Source organism: Ylistrum balloti, unplaced genomic scaffold (genome assembly GCF_031769215.1).
Source record: "Ylistrum balloti isolate Yb309-2 unplaced genomic scaffold, AGI_CSIRO_Ybal_v1 Utg370102, whole genome shotgun sequence".
Classification (NCBI taxonomy): Eukaryota; Metazoa; Mollusca; class Bivalvia; order Pectinida; family Pectinidae; genus Ylistrum; species Ylistrum balloti.
The window spans coordinates 836372-853892 of record NW_026782128.1 but is presented as its reverse complement, the minus strand read 5'-3'; the positions used below and the strand labels follow the sequence as shown (position 1 = coordinate 853892).

The 17521-nt window shown below is 34.5% G+C and overlaps 1 protein-coding gene across 1 annotated transcript; it reads right to left on the bottom strand.

Annotated features, from left to right (window-relative positions):
- Window positions 1–9266: 9266 nt before the first annotated feature.
- LOC132550044 (zinc finger protein 271-like) lies at window positions 9267–11047 on the bottom strand. The gene is made up of 2 exons (XM_060214042.1): window positions 10859–11047; window positions 9267–10358 (listed from the first exon to the last, which is right to left on the bottom strand). Exons 1-2 carry the CDS (start codon window positions 11014–11016, stop codon window positions 9293–9295), a joined length of 1224 nt encoding a protein of 407 aa, XP_060070025.1. The 5' UTR covers window positions 11017–11047; the 3' UTR covers window positions 9267–9292.
- Between the last annotated feature and the right edge of the window lie 6474 nt (window positions 11048–17521).

Here is a 17521-nt window from a genome sequence, read left to right as displayed (position 1 = left end):
AAAGTTGATAAATCCAAAATTAATCGGAATGACTTTGATCCACTTGAAAGGTCACAGGGATCAAATATAAATATTTAAATGACTTCTTCTCACTAACCAAAAGCAAGGATGATGATATTAGGCCTGTAGCATGTTAGAATGAAGGGCTACCAAATTTGTAAATATGAATGATATTGACACTCTTTCAAGGTCATAGGGGTGAAATGTGTGGAAATGCTTAAGCAACTTCTTCTTCATAACCGAAAGGCCTAGGATGATATTAGACCATAGTATGCTAGGATGTAGGGCTACCTACTTTGTTGATAAGAATGACATTAACCCCCTTTCAAGGCCACAGGTACCAATGCGTTAAAATGTTTGAATTACTCCATAATAACCAAAAAGCCCAAGGTGCAGATTATTGTACCAATTTTCAAGGCCACAGGGGTCAAATGTGTTGAAATGCTTAAGCAACTTCTTCTCAATAACCAAAAGGCCAAAGGTTTTGATTTTGGCCTGTAACTTGCTTTTTCAACGAGCAATACATCCAGAGTAATGGCAATTGTGTAGTGCATGTATAAAGAATATAATACAAGTTTGCATAAAATATCTTGATTAACCAAGTGTCTTCTATGTAAGCTCTTTATAGTCAGATGGGCCTCCTGTTCTTCCTAATTTTCTGGTGTAAATAAAAATATGAAAACAATTCATGATATAAAATGCTGTGATTGAAAGTGCTCTCTGTCCATCTGTGGTCAGTCTGTTTGTTTGCCTTTAACCAGTTCTTGTTATTGTTGTTTCTCCAGAACTGCTGGATGTATTTCAAATGAAAGTTTGTCTTGGTTCAGAGTTGTTCGTTTGAGACCAATTAAAAAAACAAAGCCAGCAGATGATCCACTCAGGATTTGATAATAGAAATCTATTGCTGATATTTCATGAGAACTGAGTGGCTACTTATTGGATCAGTCTCATTTATACAAAACTTTGGTACGCAAATATTGCTAGTGAAAATAATGGGATTTCATGTAAGTGAAAAATTACAACAAGAAATAGTGTACAACTATGTTTATTTTCACAGTCAACAGAAATACAGAATTTTAACATGTTAACTACACTACACTATATCACAATAGTGTTTACACTAATACAAGTACAGTGATATAGATTTAGTACAATATCCTAGCTTACTTCACTCTCTAGTTTATAACAATAATCGGTATGTATTTGAAGACAAATAAATGTTTTAAATTCCATGAAGAATGGAACATCGGTAGATTATCAAATCAAGATAAAAAATAACATACGTGTGTATATATACGTGATAACAAACGATTTACACAAAACTGATTACACAAAATAACTAATATAACAAGTGATAAATGAAAACACTGGACCAGGATACACTATAGTTATAAGTGACATTTCTACATACCAGGGCATTTTAAATCATGCATATGTGTTTATCCACAGGTTTCCACTTCAAACTTAAAAAGTCAAGTCTGACAATTATGAAAAAAATTTTGTAGGAATTTTTAATGTATTTTTATGGGAAACCTGACACAATGCAAATGATAAAAATTACTTTTACTTATTAAGTATAGAAGATAATCTAGAGTCACCACACATGGGATTCTTATTTTATGCAACCTGGTTATGAATAATGTGCTAGATGGTTGATTTGGTTAATTTGAACAAATCATATGTCAACACTGTGGAGCCTACCACCAAAGATTTTTTTTTTTTTTTGTCAATTGAAGACCGATTTTAAAGACTTCTCTTTACTTATTCCCATTTAAGAAATGCAAGATTTTTGTTGTTGCTGGAAAAGATATACCGAAATGTTGCTTTAAAAGGTACAAAGACATCAGATCCTTAACCAGAGTAACCTCCCTCTCAAGTCTTGTTAAAACGATAATTTGACTATTTAGTACCTGAACATCAGATCATTAACCAGAGTTACCTCCCTCTCAAGTCTTGAGAGCAATTTAACTAATACTAAATCGGCATTTAGTCTGATTACTTTTGGTTCTTTTCTTTCATAAGCACAAGATTATAATTACTGAAATTGCACCTTTGACGAAGTATAGTATAACATTTCAATAAATCTGAAAATATTTATCAGCTAATTATACCACTTCTCCACTGGAAGTTCAACAAAATGATCAACTTCAATAATGTGATTCGGACAGTTTCTTCAATCAAAACAAGCTACATAGGTCCACATCACAACTTATCAACTTACTACATCATTTCTATATTTTCAATGAAAATTGGTAAGCTTAAGCCAAACGTAAACAAAAAACAGAGACTAGCGTATATATACACAATAATTAAAAAACACGAACACAGCAAGGAGCAAACAGAAATTAAAGTATATGTTGAACAATAAAAAAAAGGTTAAAAAAATGTAATAAAATTCTAAGTCGGTAGTAAGATCAATTTTGCACTACAATGAAGACAATTTGTATAAGTAAATGAAGGGTAAACAATAAAATTACATCAACAACACAAAATGGATTATAATAAAATGAAACACTAGAAGTGATTTTGTCAATGGTCATAGTTTGATTCAACAGAAATCGTTTGGTGCATTACAGAAAGATAGGTAAACGTGTTATAAAATCTATCTTCTATTTTGCATTAATTTCAAACTAGAATTTGAACATGGAGAGATAAATAAATATATGTTGTTCTATCATACTTGAAGTTGCATTAATCAAGATATTGCATAAGGTATTATAATGTTTACCTTGACCTCTGACCTTTGCTTCTGATCTAATGAAACTAAGCAGTATGGCCCCTGTTATTTGAAGTTAGATAAATAGTGGTTAGTGAAAAATTTCAGTTGTTGCCTATGCAAAAACAGTGTTTTCGGCAAAATTAACACTCAAAATACAACAACAAATCTAAAGCTATTAAATGTTTTGAATTCTGTTGATCTTAAAGAATTTTCACTTACCACTAGTTATCTTGAAACATGTGAGGCCTGACTGTTTACAGAAAAATTAAGCAAGGAAAGTTATGAATATGCAAACCAATTGTAACTTATGATGACCATCAACTTTCTGACCTCAAAAAAAATCTATCCTTTCCCTCTCTTAAGCAACCTTCAGATAATATGATAAGATACAGAATGAAATCGTGCACAGATTCAGCCTTACATCATGTACATGTTGAAATGTGGGATCGTGAAATCCCAAGACTGGTTAGGCTCAACAAACAAAGCATATAAAGCCAAAATATTATGTCATTGATATCCAGAGATGCAAACAAAAATACAGCATTTCAATGTTCCTTGATTTTCATGATTTCAACAATTTACTAACAATATAGAAATGTCAACAGATCATTATACAAATCATCATTCTCATCAATCCAGTTCAAAACATTATCATTGTTTTGAAAGATAAACACACAATTCATACACAACCAATCTACAGGAATACATTGTAATATACTTATCACAAAGACATCTATTAAATAATTAGCAATGTCAGAAACAAATCAGTAGACAAAAATCACTTGTGTATATTATTCTTTTTCACTTAAGTCATAGTTTTTACTTACTGCAGATCTTGAAACACTTATTACAACAGAATACTTAATGCTAAACATATAGCTTTATACGAAAGTAAAAAATGATCCCCAATAAGAAATGTCTCCCAATAGCGGATTCTCTTTCAATGGACAGGTATATCCACACTTCTCACTGGTGTGGGATTCCCTTGTCTCACCCTAAGGTTGAGATAGGGGGATCCCCTGTCAGGACAATGATATGACATCACAGTAACATTTCATTTAATCAGGTGTATGATACTGAATATGGTTTGCAGGGTAACAAGAAAATTATCATTCATCCCATTGTTGGTAAGATAGGGGATCTAAGCCTTAAGGATAAGATGATTTAGTTGCAAACACTCAGCATGCCTTATGTTTACAAACTGAATCATCTATCCCCTCAGGTGGAGATCATCTTGTCTAATCACCATGAGGAGGAACAATTTTATTATTCTAAAATTGGGGAAGAATTTCAGCAAATCAAACTATGCCTTATCACATCTATAGCTGCATTTACAAATGTAACACTTCATTTGCTGATAATGTTTACAGAATTGTGTGGTTTGCTTAAAACAGACAAAACAATGTATATATTTCATAAGTTATATCTTTGGTTACAACAGATCTTCAAAGTCTAGATACAAACATGAAAGTACATCTTGACAATATATAACAGATGTTGTTCACTCCTTAGTTAAGGTGAATTTTATATGGAAATTGGTCCAAGATCGACAAATGTCAAACATTTTTACAAAAATCAATTTTTGTAGTGTAGGGCTTGTGTTTCAATAGAATAAGATAATTCAAGCTTAAGTGATCAATTGTTCATTGCTTATTACACATTTGTTGTTTAAATTTTGGATATGTTTTCACTCAATTTCATATAAATGTTTTCAAAAGAGGATTTCTGAATTTCTATGTCACAACATTTGAAAATATTGTAAAATATTAAAAATGCTATCACGATATGATTAGAAAGGTTATCATGATATGATTAGAAAGCTCCTCTGTTTCCAAATTTATGTTCACAAAAAGAGTTTACCTTCATGAAACAGCAACAATAAAATCTAATTATATTCAATGTCAAGTCGGTTAATGTAGTATTCGCGTTTAAAGCCATATCTATAATTTAGTGAAAACAGGAAAATTAATCAAAAATATGTATTAGGATTAAAAAGTTGTGAATTGAGAGTTGATTAATTTCATATAATCAGGTATAATATGTATTGTTTTAGTGTGGTGGATCAACTAATCAAATCACACCATACTATCATTGATAATAAAATACAGGTTTCCTTATTCATTATTACTTTTGGTACCTCTTGCATGAACAAGAGTCATCTCCCTTTTAAACACATTTATTTCAAGAAAATAATTATACATTACCAATTCCTGTATTTGTGTGGATCTAACACATTCAAATCCGTAATCAATGCATAGACTTCACAATCATTTAATATTCAGCATGATATTTTACACACTTCTGAATGATAGATTTTCAAAGGGACCTAAACCATGAAGGTGACATAGATCCTTAAATAGGGAGAAATTTTAACAGTTTAACATTAGATCTTTTGCCATTAGGGTGAGATGAAAAGTGGCATATTTAAACATTTTGAACGTATTTCAGAGCGAATTTAACAATGAATGAAAATGAATATTGTTATACGATATATCTCCCTGTATGTAGTACTTGCCAACTTGTTCTATCTAGCTGCTAGAATGTCTTGTTTTAAAGTCATTTTTAATCTCTGCCATGGACATTCCAAAATGCTGGCAAACACTGGAACAGCTATAAAGTTTTAAAGATAATTTGGGCAAATAATCTTTCCATTGCTATATTCATAATCAAAACAAGAAATGCATAGAATCAACCACCAGGCATGTTGCCAAGCGATTTTCAGATGTATGAACACAGGAATCAATTGAAGAAGCAGGAAGTGGAATCCCTAGCTCAGGGTCCAGAGGCAAAGTCATGGTAGGGAGTTTGGAGAGCAAAATTGTTCATGAATTAGGATGATTTAGCAAATAATTTACTTCATCTTGTGATGTATGTTTTTGCATAAAAGCAGCTACACACCTGACTACTCTGCTGTTTCATTTTTAAACCCAACATATAATGCTACTAGTGGAGCATGCACTTCTGATATTACTGTTACAAGGAATATGTGTCAGAGTAATGCTATTTATAAACACCAAGACATAATGCAGATGGATTTCAGTTAATATATCATTTATCCAAAATATGATCATAAAACATCTCAGACTTTAAGTACAGGGGATGGGCTTATCTTTGCACAATGATACACTACTACATTATCATTGGCTTTCTAAACACAGGAAATTAATCTAAGATCAATGTCTATTTAATTAAAAAATTCTACAATTACACATATCCAAGACATCAAAATTTTGTGTCTGGTTTCTTTGTAAGTTCAAAATTTTAGAGACCGAGACAAGTCCACCAAATAGATATGATGTAATATCTTTAATATTCCCCCTACAAAAACTCCTGTCCGTGATTTATTGGAACATTTTATCTAAACACATATATAATTCTGTGAGTTGTAAAAGTTTAAACCTATCCTGATTGTGACAGATTTCTAGCTTAGTTATATCTGTTATCCAATAAGTAACATATTTCCTTAAAGTGTTGTTTCAACTCTGTGGATAACACTTTATGTAAGTGTGGTGACTGATCAAGTACCTGCAGTAATATAACTACAAAATGTCAAAAAGTACATACTACAAAATCACCAAAAACTTAACAGATACAGGTAACAATCTAAAATTCTTATCAACACTTTCTTCTTTATAAGTTATTAAGTAAATAGATGAAAAAAATGAAATATAGAGTTGTAAATTTAAACCAGACAACATATCCATCCCCAGCAGGCCATCAATACTGCTATCATCCCTGATAGGGCCATACTGTGACCAAAGCAGGTCTATATACTGCTACCATATCCAACAAGCCTATGATTATACTGCTACCATCTCCAGAAGGCCCACTACTGCTACCATCCCCAGCAGGGCTATACTGTGACCAACCCCTAGCTGGTCTATACAGCAATAATATCTCCAGCAGGCCTTTACTACTAATAACTCCAGTAGGCCTAAACTACCAAGGACCATACTCTTACCATCCCCAGCAGGCCTATACTGTAAATTTTCATCCCCCCAGCAGGCCTATAGTGTTAATTTTCATCCCCAGCAGGCCTATATTACTACCAACCCCAGCAGCCCTAGACGGCCACCATCTCCAGCAAGCCTATACTGCAATAACTTCCCCAGCAGGCCTATACTGCAATAACTTCCCCAGAAGGCCTATACTGCAATAACTTCCCCAGAAGGCCTATAATGTTATCAACCCTGACAGACCTAGACAGCTACCATCCCCAGCAGGCCTATAATGTTATCAACCCTGACAGACCTAGACTGCTACCATCCCCAGCAGGCCTATAATGCTATCAACCCTGACAAACCTAGACTGCTACCATCCCCAGCAGGCCTATAACGCTATCAACCCTGACAGGCCTAGACTGCTACCATCCCCAGCAGGCCTATAATGCTATCAACCCTGACAGACCTAGACTGCTACCATCCCCAGCAGGCCTATAATGCTATCAACCCTGACAGACCTAGACTGCTACCATCCCCAGCAGGCCTATAATGCTATCAACCCTGACAGACCTAGACGGCTACCATCCCCAGCAGGCCTATAATGCTATCAACCCTGACAGACCTAGACGGCTACCATCCCCAGAAGGCCTATAATGCTATCAACCCTGACAGACCTAGACGGCTACCATCCCCAGCAGGCCTATAATGTTATCAACCCTGACAGACCTAGACGGCTACCATCCCCAGAAGGCCTATAATGTTATCAACCCTGACAGACCTAGACTGCTACCATCCCCAGAAGGCCTATAATGCTATCAACCCTGACAGACCTAGACTGCTACCATCCCCAGAAGGCCTATAATGCTATCAACCCTGACAGACCTAGACTGCTACCATCCCCAGCAGGCCTATAATGCTATCAACCCTGACAGACCTAGACTGCTACCATCCCCAGCAGGTTTATAATGCTATCAACCCTGACAGACCTAGACTGCTACCATCCTCAGCAGGCCTATAATGCTATCAACCCTGACAGACCTAGACTGCTACCATCCCCAGCAGGCCTATAATGCTATCAACCCTGACAGACCTAGACTGCTACCATCCCCAGCAGGCCTATAATGCTTTTAATCCTGACTGGCCAAGACTATTAGCATTTTGAGCAGGTTTACACTAGGTTCTCAAGTTATGAAGGAGATTTTATGACAATTTCTGTAGTTGGTTATACAAAGTTAATGAAATTTTGTTAAAAGCAGCATAAATTAAAACTTTGAATATATCATACAGTTTACAAAAGAATATCCTACAGTACATGTATATAATGAATCCCTATATATGTATCATTAAAAAAAGTTTAATAATAAATGGATGAAAACAAACAAAAACAGAAAATAATTAAACTGGACTTAAGTTTTTCGGTAGTGATGGAGACTGTCACTTACATATATATACTTGACTTTATCCACATAAAAACAATACTTGATAACCTGTTACAGCTTAAGACAGTAACATAACCTCGGTAGAATTGTGTCGCAAACATCTTTCTCTCTAATTTTCCTGTGTACAACATGACCAGTCGTTTCTGGAATACAAATGTACCAGGCTAATTTCTTCAGTTGAAAAGAACAAATTCATAACTATTTTTCTTTAATTATTTTACAGCAATGACATCAATATGGGTCAAGGTTACAAAACTAAGTTGATTTCAAGGTGACAAATACTGCATCATGCAGAAATGTGTAGTGTTTCTACATTCACCGACCTTGTTCTGCATTGAGCCCAGAGGGACAACAACACGTCACACTGACTTAATGTCAAGGGAAGGACTCATTACTGGACAGTAAAAATAGCATTTGTTTTAATCCTATATAATCCTACAGAACAGAAAAGGTTAAGGGTTGATCTGTTTACAGACATGGGTTTATCGCCAGATAACTTTGATTTTGAAAGCAGATCATTTTGTTTTAATTAGATTAAAAACAACACTATGCAGTTTTTTCCACAGATAATGATCCCTGCTATACACAAAAGTGTTATATCATTATCGATTATCGCCATTATCGAACATTTTAAAATTGGCAATTTGAAAATAAAATTTGTGAAAGTAGTAGACTGTCAAAATATCAGTGTATCAATAGAATCATTTCATCACAACGCTTGCTTTACTAAAACAATGGCATACCCATAAGGTATAAAATAAATCCAACAACAGACGGACATAAGAAATTAAGAATATAACCAATCAATGACACATAACTCCTACCTCAAAATAGAATACTCAGACAAAATAATGAAATATCAACATATTACAGCCCATACAAAACATTATGTAACCTTGACCCATATGTATTTGCAAATAAAATTAAAAGAAAAAACAAATTTTTTCCCCACAATGTGTGTTTGTTAATAATGTTCTCCACAATTTGTTCATGATTTCTATATTTCCCCACAATGTTTGTATGGGTGTTTCAACTCAATATCTTTAACCACAAGTATTTCAGAACTCAAAACAAACAACTAGTAAAGAGTATAGGAAAAAAATATTGACCAATTTGAAATGAATTGAAGAAAAATGTAAAAATCATAATATAGTTGTAAATGTCACAACTATCAAAATAGAAAAAATTCAAAATCACTTATGTTCACTAAGAAAGTGAGCAAGGAAGTCGTACTTGTCCTGGGCCAGCTTGCCACAAAGATTACAACATCGGACATCCATCTTTTCATGCATGCTACGGTGGAGATGATACATGGCTGCATCCTGGAATACAATGCAACAGAAGTCACACCGATAAACATCATCACGCGACATGAGATGCGTGATCAGGTCATCGCTTGTGAAATTCACCAGACAGATACGTGAATTTGTTCCAATCTGTTGCGGATAATTTGTGTTCACATTTTTCTGTCCACCTGTACTGTTATTGTGCTGCTGGTGATTCTGCTTGGTACATTTCGGACTACGTCGCAAAGAGGAATAGGATAGCATTGAACGTTTGCGTACTGAATTTGGCAAGCTCTGTTCTGACCCTGACAGATTACTCTCGCTTGTCACGCTTGCCCCATCTCCCTCAATTTCATCTCCCGACCCACCGTTGTTCATATCAGTAGTGCTCACCCCACAAGCTTCAGTGACCTCTGACCTTTTACCTGTTGATCTGCCCTTGTCATTGTTGATTTGCCCTGTAGTGTAACTGTTACTGACCTGGTCTCGTGTGAAAAGTCCCTCACCTACCTCTGAGGTGCTTCCACTTCCTGTTACTATATATTCCTCACCATCAACAGGCTCGCTTTTTATCAAGTCTCCATTTTCCTCTTGGTCACCGAGATTGATACGCTTAACAACTGATGGTTTCCGTCGACTGGAGGCGTAACTTGACACTGTGGAGTCCATTGGACTTGCCCTATCTACATTATTAGGCACATTGTTCATTTGACCATTATTTGGAAATACAACGCTGGATTCCTGGAATTCAAGAAGATTAAGTGCTGGATTTTCTTGACCTTGAGCATCAAGTTTAAGGTCATCTGGAATGGTGATGTTTGCCGCAGCGAGAGCCTCACGGGAATGCTGATGTAGAAGATGAAGCTCTAGACGTTGTTTACGACAGTAACCTACATTACAGAGTGTACAGAAGTAGGGCTTCTCGCCTGTGTGGATACGTTTGTGTGTGTTCAGGTGTGATGACTGGGCGAATCTACAAACATAATTGAGAGATCTAGATGTAAGATAATTTGCATTATTACAGCTTCTTCAGGGATGTACAACTCACACTTGTCTGACACTTTAGCCGAGTAAACATTTTGTTAGAACTATTGCATTTTTCAATATTTGATATGAAAACACCAGATCTACCGACCAGTACATATTATTTTTTTAGAATCTGCTGTAGGCAAGTACACTAAATGAGAAATATTACCAAAAATAATTGTTATACAACATGTTGAAGTTATGAATTATGTTACTCTAAACCTAATGCTAACATTTTTTGCCTATATCTAAAATTTTCTGGAATTCATTTTCATTTCACCACAATTTTTTCAGCCAACATGTTAATAAAAAGACTTTGTTAATTTTATGGATAATAATCCAGACCACAAAATCAGGTACACTTACCAGTACATCCAATTTATTATTTTCTGTTTGGAAAATATCAATTTGTCATTTGATGAATTTAAAGTATAATCAACATCTTACCGTTTGTGGCAAATGTGACAAGCATACGGCTTCTCTCCTGTGTGGGTTCGCTTATGTGTGATGAGGTGGGCCTTCTGTGTGAACCGCTTGTTACACACCTGGCAGGCGTAGGGTCGAAGGTCGTTACCCACCACTAAGCCCATGGATACATTGTCCATACTGTCCCTACAGAGGTCTGTACAAGAAAGCCCAGAACACACACATAGCCACACTGCTCATGGCCACCCCCAAGTCCAACTGCCTACAAAAATAAATATCAAATATAATCAATTTGTAACTATATCATTATTCTATCTATCCATATAGATATTTATAGATATTTATATAGCCTTCAGCCTTCCAGCAGAGAAGAAAAGATTGGAAAGTGAGTAGAATGGAAAAATCATTAAGTGAAAGAATATGGTAAAGGAGACGGATTAGTGTTACCATGTTCCTGTGACACTCTATTTTAAAGGTCAAATTCTTGGCTTTATATTTAGTAGCAATAACATTGAAATGAAAAGTGAACTTGTCTGGTCATTCTGTTCAGACCTGTAAAATCAGACATTTTCATAGAGCTCAATTTGTGAGTGTGTGTGTGCTTTTATGTTTTTTTTCTTTTCTTTGTGTTAAGTACAATATTGTGGAAACTTGAATTTAGGGATAAATACAACTCACTGAAACTGCTTATACAAATTTTAATGATTCATGGATATATGAATTTGTGATTAAGCACCCATAAAATCAATGAAAATAAAGTTTTTCTGATCAGTCCCAAAATCAAACTGGCACAACTGGGAACCAAGGGGTACCTTACATATGAAATTTGAGATGAAAATAACTATAGACCACCAACGGGTACATACCTACATATAAATTTGAGAAAATTCTATTTAGCACTTCTCAAGAAATTTGCAATCACAAGAATTGTTCACAGATGGATGTACAGACCATGGATGTAGAGTGATTTCAATAACACTTTATCATCAGACAGTAGCTATATGCTAACAAAGGAAATACTTAATTAATTACAACAGGAAGAGGAGTTACCTTTTTTATCGGATGTATATATATATTGCTCTGCATATTGTATTCTCATTGTGTGCATATAGTGTATAACCATGGTATTTGTTGGAACCAAATATATACATAGAAATTTGGCAAAGTTCCCAGAATGGGCCATGCACCATCTAGCACAGCATGCTAAGTTTTACCACTCTCAAACCTTCAGACTCCAGAACTCTGACCTGTGAAAATGATCAGTTTTAGAGGAAAAAATAAAGCTTCATTGCATTATAAAGACTGTATTAATTAACTAGGCCTTGGGTTTATCCATAGGTTCTGTAAATATAAACTGTGTTAGAAATATAGGTAAAAAAGCAAACCTATGTCATCTCTGACCTTATTGGAACTTTGCTACATTTCACTTAGGTGTTACAGATGCTTGAAAGAATCTTGTCAATGACTTGAGTTTGTGAATTAAAATCATTGACTGGACTGAGTTATCATCCTTATGATAAGAATTCAAGTGGCTGGGTAAACAAGATTAAAATAACCTTCATGATTTGAATGAACCACAAATACAACTGGTAGCGGAAGAGCAATTTTGCATATAACTTTATAACAGAATTGCATTGCAACAGCATACTGACTATTGTCTGTGAGAAGACAGCACAGTAATGCAGCAGCAGATCAACCAGACATTACTTATTTAACTGAAGATTTTTATAAACTCCACCTGACTCCTACTTTTTATTTGCTTCATTCACATATCAAATAATAAAAAAAAATCTATGCCTTATTTCAGTCAAATTCTTCCATTTCCTTAATTACAAGAGCATGTGGTGCCAGACAAAGATAAGAATTACCTCTCTTACATGAAATATATATAAAAACCAACCAAACAATACTGAAATTAACATTTTATCAATGGTACTCTGTACTTTCTTAAACTATTACATTTTCACTTTCTTGAATCCAGTGGTCTTATTCTTGTATTTCTACTTACTGTAAAGATGATTTGACATAAAATGACAGGTACTGAAGCACTGGTAAATCTGGCTCTATGGTCAAAACTGACTATACTTATATATGGCAAATATAAACATACAGGTATGTTCTGGTCCAAGGAATAACTTATGTTGTCCTCTCTAATAATACAAGCTGTAATCACTTTATCTTTTTTCTTTCTTCAGTTCATACTTTAAATTATATGTTGCCATTACCGACAAAGACAATTTCACGTCTTGATCTCCCTCTTTCCAGTCTGATAATCCAGTTTGGATACTGTCCTAAAATCTTATCTCACTCTCTCAACTACACAGTCACTACTGAAATCTGACCATGCATCCATATTTTTTACCTTAACTGACACTGTTGGCTGTGAATACGAATGGTCTTTAAGGAAATTTCATGTCTCACTGTTGGAACATGTGGATAATGGGATACAAGTACAAAAAAATCCAATGACGAAATTTAACCAACTCACCAGACATGGTGTCCTGTGACATAAATAGTTTGTTTTACCAACTCACTAGATTCATTGTTTCGATGTGCACAAAATGATCACAACCAGTAATGGCTAATGTCCTGTATACTTACAGTCATATATGACTATACAGTATATCCAAATCTGCCAATATAGCCAGATTTGCCAGTGATCCAATGCCTGATTAAAGTTAGTATTAAATGTTTTTGTATTCCATCAGGTACCCAGAATATAACGCCAACCATTATCCTTCTTGAAATATTGACCAAATTAACCAATATTTCTCTTATCTTTTGATAGCGAGCGCTTTATGGTATTGTGTGTGTGTGTGATAATTCAACTCCAACAACCTGCCCATACGATCAACTTTAAACGGAAGTGTGGCAGGAACTTCATTACCCACAATACACTTGCCGCAGCACGCAATGAGAACCGCCGACCCGTTGAATGGATTAAAAATTATTTTGACCAACAAAATATCGTTTTAAGCTCTCATGTAGAAATGAAATCATACTAAAAGTCTTAAATAATTCAGATGAATTTAACAAACATATACTTTAATGGTTTGAAACGTATATAACAAATATCTCGTTGAAAAATTGCAATTTTAACCATTTAAGATTTGAGCTGGATTGTGCTCCAATGTACCTGATTTCTGGTTTAATGTTCGGAACCTTTTGTCACTTTCCGTCAACGAGACGATGTGTTTCTCGTTCATGGAAAGTGATGTAAGGTCCCGATTTGACGAAAAACTCACCCATCTCCTAACTATATTAATTCTGCAAGATGAGGATGTTCTTTCGATAACTAATTATGATCATGTATTTGAATGTTTAGAAAATTTCCAGCAAACACTTATAAGGCACAATGATAAAATAACTATTAGTGGTGATTTTTTTTTGTAGGGGGGTGGTTGGTTATCCAGAATAATGCAGTTTATGTAATATATTGTGGCTTTCACAAGAATTTTATTTAAACATATATATTTATATTGATTTTCTTAATCACGATGTATAACAGAATAGTGTCAACAAAGTTTATAACTTTACCCTCTTTTTGCTACCAGGACAAGTTCAAATTGCTTAAAAACCCGAAGGTTCTGAAGCATTTTATGATTTGTTAATGAACAGAATGAAAACTCTCAATAGCAAAGAGAAAATAAAACGGCGGGAGAGAACATTGTGATTTTAAAAATGAAAACTTGTTAAATATATAAACACCACCTTTACAAATCTGACTAAAACTATAATATATTGTCTTTCACCATATTTTGACAAAATCCTTTCATTTTTTAAAGCAAAGATAGAAAGTCCTTTCTGCAATTTCTGTAACTCTAAAAGGGAAACTCTTTTGCATTTATTTGAAAGATCTTTTTTATCAATTGTTATCGTCTAGATATGTTGTCAGTGACTTTTTTAATACAGTTATTGTTACCATTGAAACCGATGACCCTCATCAAAATTTCAGTTTTTCTGGACCAATACTCTGACAAGGTAATTGCTCAAAACTGTTTACACTTAATAAGCTAGTAGTCTCTTTTGCTATGGGGAAGATTGCCATTTAAATGCTTTTTCTGATACCATGGAAACATAGGCCAAACCACAAAACTTTTTTTCAAACCAGTTATCTTAAACCATTCAAGGTAATTACCTGATACTCAAAACATTGCGCAGGCATCAAGCTAGTACTCTAATAGAAGTTCTCTATTTCAATACTTTGTACAGGCATCAAGCTAGTACTCTAGTAGAAGTTCTCCATTTCAATACTTTGTATGGAACAATTAGAAATAACAAATAGAAATTAACTTGTTGTAATATTAATATATATATGATTGTGTATTTTTCATTTAAACAGCTTCGCGAAGGGAAAGTGTCACATTTTGCGTTATTTTGTCATCCTTTGTTTTGTTCTTCTTTGTCTGCCTTCATGGTGTATGATTGTATGTGCATGACTTACTTACATATGAAAACTTTGTTATTTCAACTTATAAAAATCACACTTGTTGTAAGTAAGAGAGGGGTCTAACTTTGGTAGGAAACCTGTATCCTTTCTATCCCTTTGGGGAATCGAACCCTGTATGGCTAGGTGATAGACAAGTGTGTTACAACTGTGCCACCAAACCACTGCCTGATCATGGTGATACAATGTTTTCTAAAAGAAGAAGATGTGTTGCTGCTGCTGCTGATGATGATATATTGGTACAATTGTATGTGTCGATGTTTTGTTCAAATCTTGCGAAATGTACAACAAATTTTAAAAAAAAAACACGCTTCAGTGCAAACATGGGTCAGGCTGTTCAAAATGTGCACTTTCTTGACCAACTTGCGCTCGTTTTTAGGCAGTGCCTACTTCATATTAATTTCATTAACAGAATGCCGCATAAGCTCTGCTCTTTCCCGGCACTATCAGACTCATATTTCGCTTTTTAAATGTCATTTCAGTCTAATTCAAGGCTTTTCCTTTTACATGTTATTTTGTACCATTTTACTAGCGTTTCGGATACCTGTGGTTCATCCAGATGTGTTAATATGACTGGATAGGGGATGGGGGTTAGAATACACATGAAAATATAGGATATGCATCAACGCAACGACAAATGCTTTTGTATCCAGTATTTGCATGACATTAATTCAGTGGCATTGTTTCCTCTATGATTATGAAATGTTCGTGCAAGTATGGATTTTTAGCATGATAATTTTACCTTGTAGCCCTCAATCAATCCCGGATGGAATGGCAGCATCTGTAGCATCGATGCTGTTACATCCTTACATGTCATTTATGTTGGCTACAAACGTTCTGTCGACGCTCAAAATTAACTAAATCTAAGAGAAGATAACTCCATTTCCATTGTGAAGCAGATGACAAGTCTCTCACAGGTTAGACCGCATTTTTATTCGTACCGATTTGCAATTTTGCCAACACTTTGTGTATTGTCAACAATATCCCTCACTTTACAGACATTTAAATGATGATCACGAATACAAAAAATGTGTCTGACCTGTATTTGGTTAGTTAAATTGACCTGATCAACCCCGTGATAAAAGTACAAAATACCCAACCTGAAGGACTCAGTTGTTACTATTTCTAATTCATGTTTTTCAGACTACTGGGTGATGTAAACTGTTTTAAGGTTTTACGATTGCAGAAAACCTGTTTAATAATATTTGTTCTGGTGAGTCAATTTCCCGTGCTATATTAACTCTCAGTTATTTATATAGGCAAATGATTTGTCTGAAGATGAATGTGTTTTTCGGTGTCGATGTCCATGTTACACTTAATTCTGATACAAGCTAGTATAAGATGTTGAGGGGTGTGGTTTGTTTACAGACTGAGGTAACGGTTGTTTTCAATATTTCTTTATACATTTGTTAAAATGATATCATAAGTAAAAGTAGTATATTGTAATTTTATTGGACCCAATCAGTTTAAACAGATAAAAACAGTCAGATTATATCTTCAATGAAATATTCTATGAAAATAATATAGATATATGTTAATGGCAGCTGTTAAATGTATTGTATATAATGCTTACAGTATACATTTGTACTTATGCTGTTGGTCATATTCAGGATATGATGTCTTCAATTTCATAAAATAATATCAATTCAAGTAAACATGTCATATCACTTTTGGAGAAATTAAAAATTAATCATATGTTGTAGAGCTAAATTTGTCCTACAACTGATTGCGCAATCCTCAGTATAATTATTGCCAGCTTATTTTGCACAAGTTTATCACTAATTAAATGTAGATTAGATAAATAAGATAAAGTGTAGAAGTTGAGAGTACAGATCACCTTAATTATAGCCTCAACTAATGTGAATTTCCTTTTTGTCAAGCTGTATTTTAGTGTCCAGATAGAGACCAAAGGGTTACTAGTGAAACAGGAAGAGAATAGTGTCCTTCCACCAGGGATCAAGCCCGCAACCTCCAGGTCTCTAGATGGACACTCTAATACTGAGCTAAAGGGAAATTCCCTGATTTTATATACAATTAAAATCTGCCACACTAGTTTGAACCCTGATGAGGGCATGGTATATTTCCGTTCTCCTTTCCCTTGTAAAAGTATTTTGTGTTTGTTTAAACTGATGTTAGATTAAAGTTTGAATAGGTAGGTAGAAAAAATAAGTAGAATATGATATTTCTGATGTCATTTCTTAGATCATTATCAGTCTCACTATTATGTTCCGATCCTT